The 15,607-nt window shown below is 34.5% G+C and overlaps 1 protein-coding gene across 1 annotated transcript in view; it reads left to right on the top strand.

The window, feature by feature from the left end:
* Positions 1-15,607, top strand: part of LOC130446818 (collagen alpha-1(XVIII) chain) — a 656,494-nt gene that overhangs the window by 321,042 nt on the left and 319,845 nt on the right. Inside the window, exons 3-4 of the mRNA XM_056783294.1 lie at positions 3,116-3,363; positions 6,629-6,928. Coding sequence (XP_056639272.1) covers positions 3,116-3,363; positions 6,629-6,928 — 548 coding nt within the window. The remainder of the gene's footprint in view (positions 1-3,115; positions 3,364-6,628; positions 6,929-15,607) is intronic.

Here is a 15,607-nt window from a genome sequence, read left to right as displayed (position 1 = left end):
AGATTTTTGTTTTGTAAGGACTTCTGTAGTTTCAGTAATAACTGAGTTATTGCTCATTGAAGGATGGCTATTTTTGAGAAACCCTTAACTTCAAATAACTTGAAATTGATGAAATTTCTAGAAAAAACTCAAGAGATGCACATAGAAAAACATTCAAAATACACAATGTTAAATGTCTTGTGCATAAAAGTTGACTGATTTATGACAAAAATGAGGTTTCTTATTTATTTTAAGAAATGTAATAATTATACCCTCTCCATTACCGCCCTAATTGTAATTATTCGTAATCCACATGCAATTAAACTTATATTTGTATTAAATTAACAACTGCATTTTCGTAATCTAAATCTAAATCGTAAAATAAACAAAAACTATTCATTCATGTTATGAGAAAATGGTCAAAATATTAATTGTAGGGTTTTTCTTGTCAAAAATTTTGAGCTTTTTTCAATCTACATATCATGAAAATTGAAGGAAATACATTAATTCAAAGTATGCATTCAAATACCAAATGTGGCTTATGTAATCCCTTTCAACTTCACCCGTTTTAATTGATATATCGTTGAAGTACTTAAAATACCCTACAAAAGGCTTTGTTAAAAGAGTTAATAGTTTGAAAATTGAGTGAGTTATTGTCGAAATACCAACTGCTTTTCTTTTAAATTTTGGTGCATTGGAAAAAGATGAACGTGGACCGTTGAATCGAGCAAAGGATATTTTACCATTTTTGCATTAATCGGAATCAGCTGAGACACATCTGTAAATAAATTGAAAAGTGCAAAAATTCTGTCCGAATACGTGGAAAAATCTGGTACAACTCTTTTGTTAATTTAACTACTAAGAAAAGGCTGTTAAACTGTCATCGTTAAACTCGCACCAACGCAACGGTTGATGCCTTGAATGAACACCCCACAAAAATGATCACCTCACTGGTATTTTAGGATATTTTAAGATGATTTCAGGTTTCTTGTCATGTCATTTTTTGAAAGCAAAAATACTGGAGTAAATCATTTCTGTCTTGGAGAATGCATTGAGATTGAGGACTTTCTAAGCAAATTATGTTATTGTATAGTGAAAATTTAAATTTATTTTGTTAATAATGGATGTGTCTCAAAGTTTAACAAGAGTGATGCGATAATAGTTGTGGGGTTTATATAAAAAACCCTGTTCGGCACGGAGAATATTCCGTAGGGTAAATAGAGCTTGATTTCAAATTTTCATGAAAATCGAGATTATAAAGCTTTCAATATTACTACCCTCAGAAACTGGTCTTTGGAGGAGTTACATGAGTCCGATTAATCATGAACTTGTTTGAGAATATCAAAAGTTCTACGTATAATTCTTTTAAACTGTATTTTCCTCAAATACATGCTTAAATCAAAGATTTTCAGATTTTTCACGATAAGGACTAGTTTTTGTAGGTTCGCTGTAATAATTGAGGACAATATGTTGAATAATAAAATATTTTGAGATTGAAATGAAACAACTAATGAAATAATAAGTATTGAAAGTAATTTTCCAACACCTAACTAGGGTATTTATTAAGTAGTAACAAAAAAATCTTTTTTGTCTCCTGTAAAGTTGGCAAAAATGACTTATGCCGTGTTATTAGCTAAAGGACGATTTACAAAAATGAAATCTTATACAAAATTTTTTCACTGTCTATTTAACACTTGTTTTGGATATCACTATATCTTCATATATTCTTTTCAATTACAAATAGCTATGTATGTATTTTAACAATATTATAATAAAACACAAAACGTAACTTCTTTCAAAAACTAGGTCTTTCATCATAGACGTTTAGCTGTAAATTAAACTTGTGAAAAACAGTGAGCATCACGAACGTAACATCGTGTGAACTGTTCATTAATTTTAAACCTTTGAGTGTATCACAAACTAAGATAATTAAACGCACCCCAACAACATGAACGTAAAGAAATCTGGTCTGTGAAAACACGGTGCACTACAGAAGTACAGAAGTATAGCGAGAAATTATTCCAGATGGACAAGCCTTCAATACCGAGCTATCTAGTGGACATCTGATTCGATTGTATAGGATTTTATTGTAGAAATATCTAACTAACTGACTCAGGTATCGTGTGATTAACTAAAAAACACTTTTTTGCAAAAATTCCTTCAAGAGCTATACAATCATTCCAATGTTTCTCAAAATAGGCTTCAGTTTCAGCAATTTCTTCTTAATTTCAGCTGAATTACTTACACTGGTGAGCATTTTTTGAGATAAGCGAATAGCCAGTAATCACTGGGGGCCAGATCTGGACTTATACGATGGATGTAGAAGCAATTCGAAGTGTAATTCGTTCAATTTAACCATCGTTGCCATCGACTTGTGAATTGGTGCATAGTTTCGGTGAAACAGTGATATCTTTCCAAGGGGGTTTTTCCTTGATTTTTGGATTCAAACGATCTAACAACTTTATTTACTACTCACTATTGATTGTATCTCCCTTTTGGATATAGTCGATAAACAATATTCCATGTGCATCTCACAATACTGGTCATAACTTTTCCAGCTTACTATTGTGCATTTGGACTCTTCGGACGTGGTTCACCGGCTCCAGACCACTCAGATGAAGATCGTTTTAATTTCGGAGTGAATTATGGATACATGTTTTATCGATTGTCACATATCGAAAAAAAAAATCTGATTCGCTATATGTAAACATGGCCAAACATTGCTATGAATCATCAGCACGGTGTTGTTTATGATCGACTGTGAGTAAACTCGGCACCCACTTTGAAAAAAGCTCAGTATTGTGAACACACTGCCTTCTGCCTTGAGTAACCACCTCAATTAGACGACCAGAATGTTCACCATCATCGTTGTCTATACGATCACGTTTAAATTCAGCAATCAAATGGTTCTGTTCTAATAGATGGACCAGAGTCCGGATAACACTTTTTTAGCCATTTCTGAGCTTGTACAGTATTTTTTTTTTTTTTTTTCATTAAGAAGCAATCATATATTTACACACAAATTTGTTTTGAATCCATTGTTCTGTATGTCAGTCAGACGACTTACTAAGTGATGTTATATATCTAAAGAATTGAGATTTTACTTGCAATCCTACAAATCCTATTTTCATTTCAGTTTACAGCGAATATGATTTACTTGCGGCCATTTCAATACCGTTCCCAGATCCGAAGACCCAATACATCGAAGACGACGGTCACGACGGATTTCCAGCATTCGGATTTAGAGCCGGATCAGACGTAAAAATCGCCCACAGGCAAATACTACCAGAGAAACTAAGTTCGGAATTTTCTATTTTAATAAGCGCCAAGCCGAAGAGTAGACGCGGGGCATTTATATTCGCTGTGGTTAATCCTTACGATACCGTGAGTTTATTATTCGCTTTTAGTGAATATATAGTATGTACATATAGTCTTAAGGTATTAGCAAGCTTTTTAAAACTTATTTATCTTTGTTGTGTAGCTATGGATATTAAAATTGTCGCATCTGTATAATCTTACATTGTTTTAAAATTACAACTTGCTCCATTTCGTATCACAGTCCATTTTACTTTTTAGTAACTTGTATTTTATGCCTCGCAGTAATATAATTAATCAAACAATTTTTGTTACGTGTGGGGTAATTTTACTATAAAAGAGAAAAGTGTAAAATTAATTTATCGAGCATACGAACTAATTTGAAGACAAACCGTGAGATCCACACGTTGCATGTTCGAGTTGTTGTAAAAATTTGAGGGATTTATTGTCTGGCCGTCGATCAAGCTTATCTTTTGCAACATCAACGTTATGGAAAGAACAGAAAAATGATCTTGAAGATTGTTATTTTTGTGTGAGTATAACTGCAGGATTCAATACTCGTAAAAAAAGGTTTATCTTTAAATTAATACCAGGTTAGCCCAATGACCTCAATCACATAATGAATACTATCCAATTTTCACAGTTCCCTGGACGAAGAAACTGAAAATGAGGCAGAAAACCTTGACCCCACAGATCCGAATTTCATACTTTTTAACTCATCTAAACCACATTCATCACTCAGCCTCATTTAAACGACATCTATCTGAAATACAAGCAAAACTTCTTGGCTGGCTTCTCAAATGAATGAATCTCTTAGCAAAAGCCACAAAGGTCAACATTTTTCAAAACATATCTAATAATCTTATGCAGTTTCTCGGTATTGATGGCGATTTGGTTCATTCTTGTAACATCGATGCTCCATTTGAAGCTTTTGATATTAATCACGAACCACAAACTTTAAGATTATTCATATATTCATTAGAAAATTAGCCCTTATCCGGACTAGTAACGTAAACGGATAGTTTGAGTCCGTTGGACTCAACGCGGTAAAATACAGTATTTGATAAGAGTTCACTTCAGATATTGTATGCCTATTGATTATGCATATGCTATATTAATAAAAGTCAATGGTAATGCAATGAAAAATTTAATAAGATAACACTAACTTTATAATACTAGGTACAAAGAATTATATGCATTCACAAGAGAAAATTATAATGTTACTAAACAACAGAAACAAGTTCGTTTAATATAAGAATGTTGGGTACAAATGCTTTTCTAGCAACAAGTGCAAATTTGTTTCTGCATTCTACCTTTTTTGAGCGGACACATATGACCTTTTTTTTACGAGGCGGTGAAGACTCTACACTCCTTGATGTATTTGGCAAAAATCGCTTCATTGTTGCTGTGATTTCCTTTGTTAGTTCAAAACTTTTTCCTCTGCGTATTTGGAGTATTATCAGTCCTTCTGCTAGAGACACAAGAAATAGGCGTCTTTTCTGTGCTTTTGAGAATTCCATTCAGAATGTTGGTTTGTCCATATCACATCTGGTTTAATGTGTCCACGCCGCCTTGGGCTTTGTTAGATTCTAGAATGATTCGAAGTTTATTTTTCACATCACTGAGTCTTAGGTGAAAAGCATTGTCGTCAACAAAATTACGCTTTTTCGAGGTTTTGGTATGTACGATACCGGTGTTGCTTTTTTGCTAAACCCAAAAATTGAAGATTCTACTTCACGATCCTTATGTAGTTGAAATTCTTGGGGGAAGAATCTTTTGTTCTTTTTTACTGTTCCTATCATGGTGAGTCCATTTGAAAGCAAACTATATGCTAACGATAAATAATAAAATAATTGTCGAATATCACGTTTCTATTTGTTTTCTGATAGGGCTCAAGCAGTGACTCAACCACTTTTTCTCCCAGTCCTTGTGTAATAGTGTTGCCTACTTTTCCACAATAAGGAATACCGTTTAGTGGATAAGAAGTATCCGCCACATATCCTCCAGATCTTCATGCCATATTTATCCGGTTTCGACGGCATATATTGTTTGAACGGGCAGCATCATCTGCAAGGAATTAATTGTTCATCGACAGTTAGTTTGATACCCGGCAAATAATAATTTTTCATATTTTTATTTATTTCGTTCCATATGTCGTGGATTGCGGCGAGCTTGTCATGCAGCTCCTTTGAAAGAATCATACTAAAGTCTTACGCTTAGATTTGAGAAGAAGGTATGAATTAAGCTAGAGTTTCTGGAACCGATATTCATACTGAATACATACAAGTGTAAACAGTGTATTCAGTGAGAAGGTATGATTTCAAAGATCAACGCAGATTTTGAAATTATTGCTATACTTTTGGCATACAACAGGGTTACATTAAATACAGTTGTTTTTGGTGTCTTCGGAAAATTCGCTATAAAGGAAATCATTACGTCAGAAAAGTGTCGTAGCAGTATCAGAAAATATACTCCATCCACCATTATTAAACAGCAGAGCATTAGTGTTCCACCTTTTCATCTAAAAATATGAGAAGTTTGTTAAATCTTTTAACCGCATGATTTTCAATATCTTAAAAATAAGTTTCCAAATAGATAGAAATAAATTGAAAGAAGGGCTTTTGATAGTGCCTCAAAAACGAAAGCTGATAAACGACAATACTTCCATGAATAAACTGAATAAAGAAGAGAGGAAGGCTTGGAGATTCATGGTCTACGTTTTTAATTATATTTTAGGAATATTATCAATATTAGTTTCTTCTGTGGATCGGTTTGCCGTTAATCCCCCCGCTCCACCTCCAGTTTCGTTGAAAAACAATTCGTTTTTGGCCCGCCCAAATCACCCAAGAACCTCCATCAAAAGCTACGTTTTCTTCTATGCAACACTGCTTTCGTCTAATAATAAAACGGAGCCCTATTGATCATCAGTTCAATTAACGTGTTCTCTGGCAAATCGTAGTGGACAGATTGCTTGGTGGGTTGAGATTAAATTGGGGCCAGTATCTGGCCTTTTGGCTCAAGGTTAGTTGCCTTAAGTCTTCTTCCGACTTTCCAGCTACCCACAACCACCCTATCGCGTTGCTCTGAGCTCTTGTTGAACTTATAACGCCAGTGAGGGTCCAAACTTAATCACTTGTGTCCATTTTTAGTGTCCAACTCTTGTTAGTTGTCAAAAGAGATGTGTGTGTGTATTAGTAGCTTATTGAACCGTGAAAGCAAGAAATATTACAATATTTTATATCATTTTGAAGCTTTTAAGATTAACTTTAAGACTACTAATAAAAATGCAATTTCGTATTCAGTTTTTTGTCAGTGTATATTTTTTTCTTTCCAGGTTGTAGAACTGGGAGTAAGGATTGCCCCCGATGGACCAATAACGTCTATCGTTAGTCTCTACTACACCGATTTCAGTCAAATCAATTCACACAGCATAGCAAATTTTACAGTGCCAAAATTCTACAACAAATGGATGCGTTTCGCTTTCCGCGTCACTCTTGAAAATGTTACCTTATATTTCAATTGTAACGAAACGGAAACTGTTCTAGTCCAGAGGAATCCCATAGAATTAGTATTCGATTCTGCGTCTACTTTGTATTTAGCACAAGCGGGACCTAAATTCGGTGAACCATACGAAGTAAGTTCGATTTTTATCAAATCCTCAGGGGATGTTAAACAATAATGATCATTTTTTATAAATCTATTGATAAGATTCAATATGATATTAGGCTAAGAGTCAATACGTTTTTTTGTTAAATTGAATTGAAATTTTTTGAATCATGATGCATTTGAACTTTTTTTCAAAACTGAAATCAAGGAATTTGTTATTTTTTGAGAAGAAGACTTCTTTTGTGTCATTTCTACGGAGGGTAGTAAGAAGAATAATTACCATCACTACACCAACACTAACAATTACACAAATACAATTACAAGTTATATAACCCAGTTACTACTAGTTTACCTTCAGTCTCTGAAGACGACAACTTGGTTATCGAAACGCGTGTCAGACAGTGTAATTGTTAGTATTGGTGTAGTGGTGGTGTAAACAGTATATTCGGTATTACGTAAACTTGCAGAGTCTTCATAAAAATGGCAGAAACAGTGAATCTACGAGCCAAAGAAGATAAATTGAAGTTCATAATGATGACAAAGAAAAAGAGCAAGTTTGTAAATACAACTGAACTAAGAGAACGCAATGAGCTTAGAATAAGTTCAAAATTATGTATATCTTGGAGTGGTTATCAAGGACGACGGTAACGAGGGAGAATATCTGGAAGCGACGATGACGAGGGGAGGTGAAAAGTTGGAAGCGCTGAATGCTATGATAAGATCCCAAAAATTCTCCAGAAAGGCAAAGCTACATCTATACAAACCAATAAAAGACCAACAGTGAGCTACGGAGGCGAAACGTAGACTCTTAACAAAGCAGAGGAAGAGAAGTTGGATATATGGGAAAGAAAAATACTTAGAAGTTGAAAGAGATGGAGATTCATGGCTGAGGACAACAAATAATGAAATAAGGAATCTATTTTGGAGAATCCCAACTAAGCAAAATAATAAGATCCAAAAGAATGGAGTTACATACACAGAAATCTAGATTTTAGAGCAATAAAAAAATGATTGGTCATAGAACAAGGAGGAACAGGAAAAAAAGGAAGACCAAGGAAAAGATGGTAAGTAGAGGTGATGAAGAGAGACCTAAGAGTGAAAGTAATTCAGGACTGGAAAACGACAGCACTTTCATATTATGGGGTTAAAAGGCTAGCGTGAAGCACCCTATAATACATATAATATCTCACTTCATACTAAATTGAATTATGCTAGTCTATCGAGTCTATGGTATATTGTGGAAATCTGCTACATAATAATAAGGTTTTTCAAATGAAAAGTGTTCACGGCTCCTTGGATTACTATTTATAAATGAAGATTCGAATCAAGAAAATCCGTGAATCGGAAGCTCAAGTTCTATGTATCTATGTAGAAGCTCAAAGCATATTTTAAGCGAAAACTAGAGTCTTCAAAATATGTGCCTACCGTAGGATGCTGAAAATATCGTCAGCAGTGTTACCAATGTTGATGAAGGGAGAAGAAGAAAATCCAATATCTTGGATTCATCATGAGAGTTCCATAATATGAGATCCTACAGCTCATAAATCAGAAAAAAATTGAAGACAATAGACCTATTGGAAGAAGTACAATTACAGGTACATTTCATTCCATATCTGTTATATCTAATAAAAGGTAAGTCTTCTTCTTCTTCTTCCGTGTATTGAGCGTGGTCGTCTGTTTTATCTTCGATATCCTTGCCTCCTATCCTGCTTCAAGATTGTCGTTTCTTTCGCCTTGTCGCCTTTCTTGATAGAACCCATTCGTTGACGTCATCTATTTTGCACAATCTTCAGATGTTCTCACTTCTTTCCTTGTCCTTTGTCCTTTCCGGCTACCCTGCGTAGCACTTTCATCTCTCTGTTTCCATCATTCTTTTGATTTTCGACGTTTCTGACGGTGTCCCTGCGGTGTAGGTCATTGTGGCCTTCTATATTCTCGATTTGGCTTCTATTCCGATAAGTTTATTTCGCCATATGATCGCGTTCAAACATGCTGCTATTCTTAAGGCTTTATTAGGTACAAGATACAAGGTAAGTCAAAATGGAAAATTACAAACTAAAAGGGGATACCACAGTTATATAGATCTAATCATATTGTTGTTTAACATTTTCTCTGACGATTACTATGATTTTGCAAGACAATCGCCGATTTCATTTTGTAGAAAAAAAATTGATAGAAGGTAATTATTACAATGAATCATCGTTTTCCTGCAGTTCTGCAGTTTTATATGGAAGCTATAACAATACACAATATACAATATCTAGGCTTAGAAACCTGAGAGAATAATTTCCCGTCACATCATCTGACCTATTTATGACCGTACTTCCAAAGTCAAAATGGCTATGATGATAGTCAACCTCCTGAATGAAGAAGAATGTAGATAAAATATGTGAAACATTACATAACCCGTTTACGGATAAATGTTGCAACTATTGAATTTGTAACACAAAATTATTGAAAAAGAATTGCGTCTTAGTGAAAAATAGCTGCTTGTTTAACGATTACTCATATGTGCCCTATTCTGAAAGGTTTCGCTATCAAGATAATTATTTGAGTATTCTGCAATATCTAACCTCATAAACCAGCGCCATCGTTCATTGATTATTGGTCATAGTTGTTCCGTATACATTTTGCAAGTGCACAAGCGGCACATACAAACTGATCCATTATTATATGAATAATTTAATACAACCACTTAGAGTATCTGATTAATCGAATGGGGAATATTATAAACCAATATTAATGAAGATTGTAAATTAAGTAGCTTGTAATTTAATCTCTAGTATCTAGTTATAGAAAAACGGTAAAACGGTTCGTATTTTTATTCCAGTCTTGTCAAGGGGTATTACAAGAATTCTCTTCGATTTTTCTTCGGCCCGTGCTGTCTTAACGGTTTATCCGATTTGTCTCTTTTATCCCGTAGTGCGTCTTGGAAGCCTACACCCAAATGCTAATCTACGGATTTATACAGAAGCCACAATCTATTGTGTAATTAATTTTTTAATGATTGTTAAAATAACAAAATGGTTTATGATAAATCGTCTTGATTTTAGGTCTCTTTGATATATTTCTCATTGCATTTTATTGCACGCAATACAATGACATCAAAGCGATAATGCTGCAAACTTCATCTGCGCATGCTTTTGATCAATAAATATTTCATCTTGCATTGTATTGTTCGTTCTATTGCATCATGTCAAGCGGCCTTTAGCTTTGTTATTTTTAAATTGGTTTAAACCGGTTTAAACTGCCTTTAGAGTGGATTTTTTCGAACATTAAAAGGTATGTTTTACTTCCATAATGCACACTACTGGTGTGATGAGAATACACGTTTCAAAAGGGTATCACATCACCAACACTCATTTAAACTTAATGTTTGTGCAGCAGCTTTAGGTAACAAATTAATAGGTTATCACATTCTACCTGGAAATTGAATTGGTGATATGTGGATTATTCAAGCAATTACTTATTCGAGATAGAATGTGTCATAATTGATAGAGAAACAATTTGATGGATTGGTAGAGGTGCAAAAGCTCCGATTCATTGGCCTCCTCAGTCGTGCGATTGTATTCCCTTGGTTTATACAGATGGTCGTATCTTGAAGAAAAATTTTAAGCTACAGAGGTAAATTAACCTTTAGAATTAAAAGACAGTATTCAACGTCACTTTAATAGCCTCATAGCTGAGTTCCAATCGTTTAGAAGATTGATGAATTCTTTACAAAAAAGGATAAACTTGTGTATTCGTTAAAACGGAGCATATCTTGAACACCTACTCTAATCAAATTCTACTGTATATTATTAGCCTTTTTTAATGTTTATGTGAAACTTCACTTGAAATTTTGCTCAATAAATCTAATATTGAAAAAGTTATATTCAACACTACTACATAGGAAGCGTGTATTCCGGATTACAGGTATATTTCATTCCATATCTGTTATATCTAATAAAAGGTAAGTCTTCTTCTTCTTCTTCCGTGTATTGAGCGTAGTCCCCTGTTTTATCTTCGATATCCTTGCCTCCTATCCTGCTTCAAGATTGTCGTTTTTTCGCCTTGTCGCCTTTCTTGATAGAACCCATTCGTTGACGTCATCTATTTTGCACAATCTTCAGATGTTCTCACGTCTTTTCTTGTCCAGTAGGGTTTTTCCGGCTACCCTGCGTAGCCGGCTCATCATTCTTTTGATTTTCGACGTTTCTGGCTATGACCCTGCGGCGTAGGTCATTGTGGCCTTGTATATTCTAGATTTAGCTTCTATTCCGATAAGTTTATTTCGCCATATGATTTCGTTCAAACATGATGCTATTCTTAAGGCTTTATTAGGTACAAGATACAAGGTAAGTCAAAATGAAAAATTACAAACTAAAAGGGGATACCACAGTTATATAGATTTGATCATATTGTTGTTTAACATTTCCTCTGACGATTACTATGATTTTGCAAGACAATCGCCGATTTCATTTTGTAGAAAAAAAATTGATAGAAGGTAATTATTACAATGATTCATCGTTTTCCCGCAGTTTTGCAGTTTTATATGGAAGCTATAACAATGTTTCAGTACATTCATTGATGCCTCGATGCCAATATGAGCAGAAATAAAACATAAGGAGCGAAAAATTTAATGCTCATTAAATGAGATGAGTTTTTGAGAAATTTCTTGTTCTGCGAACTCTAGAATGAAGTTATCAGTGCAATACAAGTTTAATGTACAAAATCAATATATGATAAAAGTAGAATACTTCCACAATTGATTGCTCCAATATTCAATGGTAGAAAAAAACGGCTATTTAGAGTTGTCTCAACAAAACATTGTGATTGACAAGGAATTATACCCTTTAAGATCTGAATATTTAAGTGCTGGATGTATGCTAATTGGATCCTGCAGAAGAAACGAATTTTTTGAAGACGTCATGGAAAGAATAACTTTTACTGAGTTATCTCAGAAATTATTGATTCATATGATCCCGGTGGTCCTTTATAATTATGTACTAGACTAATGTTGATTAAATGCTGCGGAAAAAATGATTTTCTCGCGGATATATGAAAAGATGAGTTTTTCCGAGTGTTCTATATCATTATTGAAAAATTATTTAGTCCCTAACGTGGTCCCACCAGTCTATAATTCCTGGCCAATGATTGTGTTCTGCTGAGAAAACTCGGAAAAAGTCATTTTTCCATGTACCTGCGACAAATTCATATTTTCTGCAGCATTTAATTAGAATTAGTCTAGCACATGATTATATAGGACCTAATGTGGCCATATGAAACTCCTGGTAATGATTAAATACTGCTGAAAGTTATTTTTTTTGCAGTATTTAATTAGCGTTGTTGGAGCACTTAGATATTCAGACTTCAATGAAACCACATGAGTATATAATTCCTTATAGATGATAGGATTGCTGAAAAAACTCTGAAAAAGCCATTTTTTGCGTTACGGCTCCGAAAAATTCATTTTTTATGCAGAATTTAAATAGCATTAATCGAGCACTTAATTATTTGTCTTTTTCTGAACTTTTACTCTTCGAAAAGAGACGTGAAACTCGCCAATTTCATGTAAGAATAAGAATTTTTTTTTAAACACACCCTTCATTGAATAACGGAGAGCATTTATATAGAATTAAATTATGGAAGCAATATTCTTTCTCAAAAATTTGCACGGTCGAAAAGATGGTAACACGGCCCTTAATTAGCATTTAATTTTCCGCCTATCATTTTTTCTGTCTGCTCATATTGCTTTGCTAACTTTTGTGTCAGGATGTGTTAATTACATACGTAATGATTGATTAAAACCTTATTTAAATTAAGACCAAAGTTTTAGGTTTTTAACATTTGCAGCTTTTTAATATGTAAGATGAGATATTACCATTTTATTTATTGACTATATGTATCACTTTATATAAATTCTAATGACTTATACCGTCGCGTTTCTTCGATAATCCAAAGATCATGGTCAAATTTTGACCTATTTTTCTCCAAAGCTCTATTTGATACGATTTTTTTCAACACTATTTTTGTTTACCAATCCTAAATTTTCATATAGATTTAAAAAGAAGGCAACGAAATAAATTTTTTTTATTAAAAAACGTACTTTTTACACATAGTTGTTTTTAATGTACATTTATCATATATTTTGTTTGTTTAATGCTTTTACTTAAGTTTTCTATAGATACACGTGAAGCTGTATTTGTGACAGAACATCGATCATCTAATTCTATCTGTTGTTTTTTATATTCGAAGGCAAATTCTTATGCTAAATAGAATGAAAATGTTTGTTAATTATCTTTCCGCATCTAGTTTATATGTACGTGAAATCTATGCATTTATCTAAGCTAAATCCTAAGTGTTCAAGAATAAATGCAACAGACATCATCTCGTCGAGACTGATTCAACGATATAATTTCTCGCTGTGTTAGGATATAATTGAATCCCAAAATAATAAAGAGTGACTGATACTGTAGAGCGATTTGAAATTAGAAGTCTACCTTGATGTAGGATAATGGGGTCCCAAGGACCGTTACCCTTCTGATAGGCTCATCGTACTTAACTTGGAATTACCAAATGCTGGTCATACGAAGTCCTTTAGAGAGCCGATCAGGCGCTTTGACTAAAACTTTTTAATTCCACTAGGCAAGGCTAGGCTTGCCAAAGTATTTGAACCGCGCCCTTTTGAGTGCTAGGCACTGGTGGAAATCCTAGACCTCCGTGATAACATAGCATTGACATGGCGTCTTAGATAGCCGTAACCGTGTCTGGTTGAGTGGCCAGTTACCAGTTGAATTTTGAGCGTATTTAAGAGGAGCAGTTCTTTGATAAGAGAAGCATCTATGCGTTCATTCGGTTATTCCATGCCAGTTGCCTATATCCGCATCTGCCTTGCCAGCAGCCACATTCTATCACAACGAATGCCTCGACTTTGAGGACCCTTATTTTCGTGCGTCATCCGCTGAATTATTCTCCGTCCAAGCTATTCTTGCTTGAGGCATCTGTGTACTGCTACCTTTCAGTGATGTGTGACTCCAAACCGTTATTATTAAAATCATATGCGTAATTTGGTCACTGTCCATCAAAATTATAAGACAATCAGCCGCGTCCTGTGTCTAGATGTTCTTTGAGGATATTCAGAATGCATTCTGTCCTCATGGCTCCAAATTGTAACTTTAGAATCAAAGGTGAAAAGCCCAGTAGAACTTCAAAGGCGCTTGACTTTGTCCATTCGCATTCTTGTTTTTGCTTTCTCTGTATAGGGTTACCTCACATTGGCCCCATGCCTTTTTACTTTTGAGGTATTCATCCAGTGGAGGACTCAAGGTTAAGCACTCTATGTATAACTGAAAGCTCTCCCACATGCCTAGAGGGCGTAGGTGGCATTCTTTCTTTAGGTGTCCATATATTCGTCATCAGTCAACAGCATTGTTTATACAAGCTTGCCTAGCTCACATCAACGATCGTTAACTACTACACACCACAGGATCGTGAAGACAGTGGTTTTCCTATTGAGCTAAAGTTACAACGCAACTACTTAAGAACTAGGAACAAGGCAAGTTATGATAGGCTAAAAGAATAAAAGTATTGATAAAATCCCTATAAGAGAAAGGCGTGAGGTTCAAAATTCTAAAATTTAAAGATTAAAATCAATATTTTAAAATCTATCAACTTAGTCTTATGGAGTAATAGTTTAAATCTACGTCTCATAATATGTTGCGACACTAGGTTTTTAGCAAGTCTTTTTGGATGCCTTTTAAGCCTATTACTATAGTTTTCACTTAACTTCTTGATTTCTTTTTTAACCGAGTTAACATTCAGGTCTCGAGCGATAGCACTATCAGGAATAAACCAAGGAGCATCAGTGACTACTCTAAGAGTTTCTGCTTGAAAATTTCTATATTCGAGTTTGTTGCCGAGCCCCAGACTTGCACTCCGTATGACCAGATTGGTTTGAGAATAACTTTGTACATTAAGACCTTGTTCTCAAGAGATAGCTTGGAGTTTCGTATGATAATCCAGTAGAGTTTGAGGTCAAGTTGTTTCCTTTTATTAAAGATTTCCTTGCAGTTTAGACTAACCAGTGGACCATTTCCTCTTCTATTTGTGAATGTGGCCATTAAGGTGCTAGAAGTATGCAAGTCCGACCGATTTAGTAGGTTTAGTAGGTAAAGGACCCAGTACATTTCCCTGGAGAACTTCAGCTTTTATGGAATATAACTTCGAGTGTTCATGTTGGAATTTAACTAGGAATTAAATAGGTTTTAAGAATTAGGAACAGATCAAGGAAAAAGAGCATTTCAATCTTATACAACAGTCTGAAGTGTCACACTTTGTCAAAAGCCTGGCTCACATCCAAGAACACAGCAGAGCAGTACTTTTTATCCTCTAGACATTGCATTATTTCATTAGTGACCCGATGGACCTGTTCAATAGTGGCGTACTTATCTGAGATGATGTTTCTAATTTAGTTTTCAGTATATTTCTTAGTATTTTGGATAAAATAGGGAGCAAGCTAATTGGCCTATGTTCGGTGAGTTGGCCAGTTTTGGGGATTAACATGATCGGGCCACTTCCATTGGATTGGAAAATGTCCCAACCTCAAAATTTAATTATAAACAGCTGTTATCAAGTTTAAAGCATACTGGGGTAGTTCGAGGAAGACTTTGGCATTTATCAAGTCATACTCTGTTGATTTCTTTAAATTGAGATCTTTGATTTCTTT

Source organism: Diorhabda sublineata, chromosome 7, assembly GCF_026230105.1.
Source record: "Diorhabda sublineata isolate icDioSubl1.1 chromosome 7, icDioSubl1.1, whole genome shotgun sequence".
Classification (NCBI taxonomy): Eukaryota; Metazoa; Arthropoda; class Insecta; order Coleoptera; family Chrysomelidae; genus Diorhabda; species Diorhabda sublineata.
This window is presented reverse-complemented; position numbering and strand designations above follow the sequence as displayed.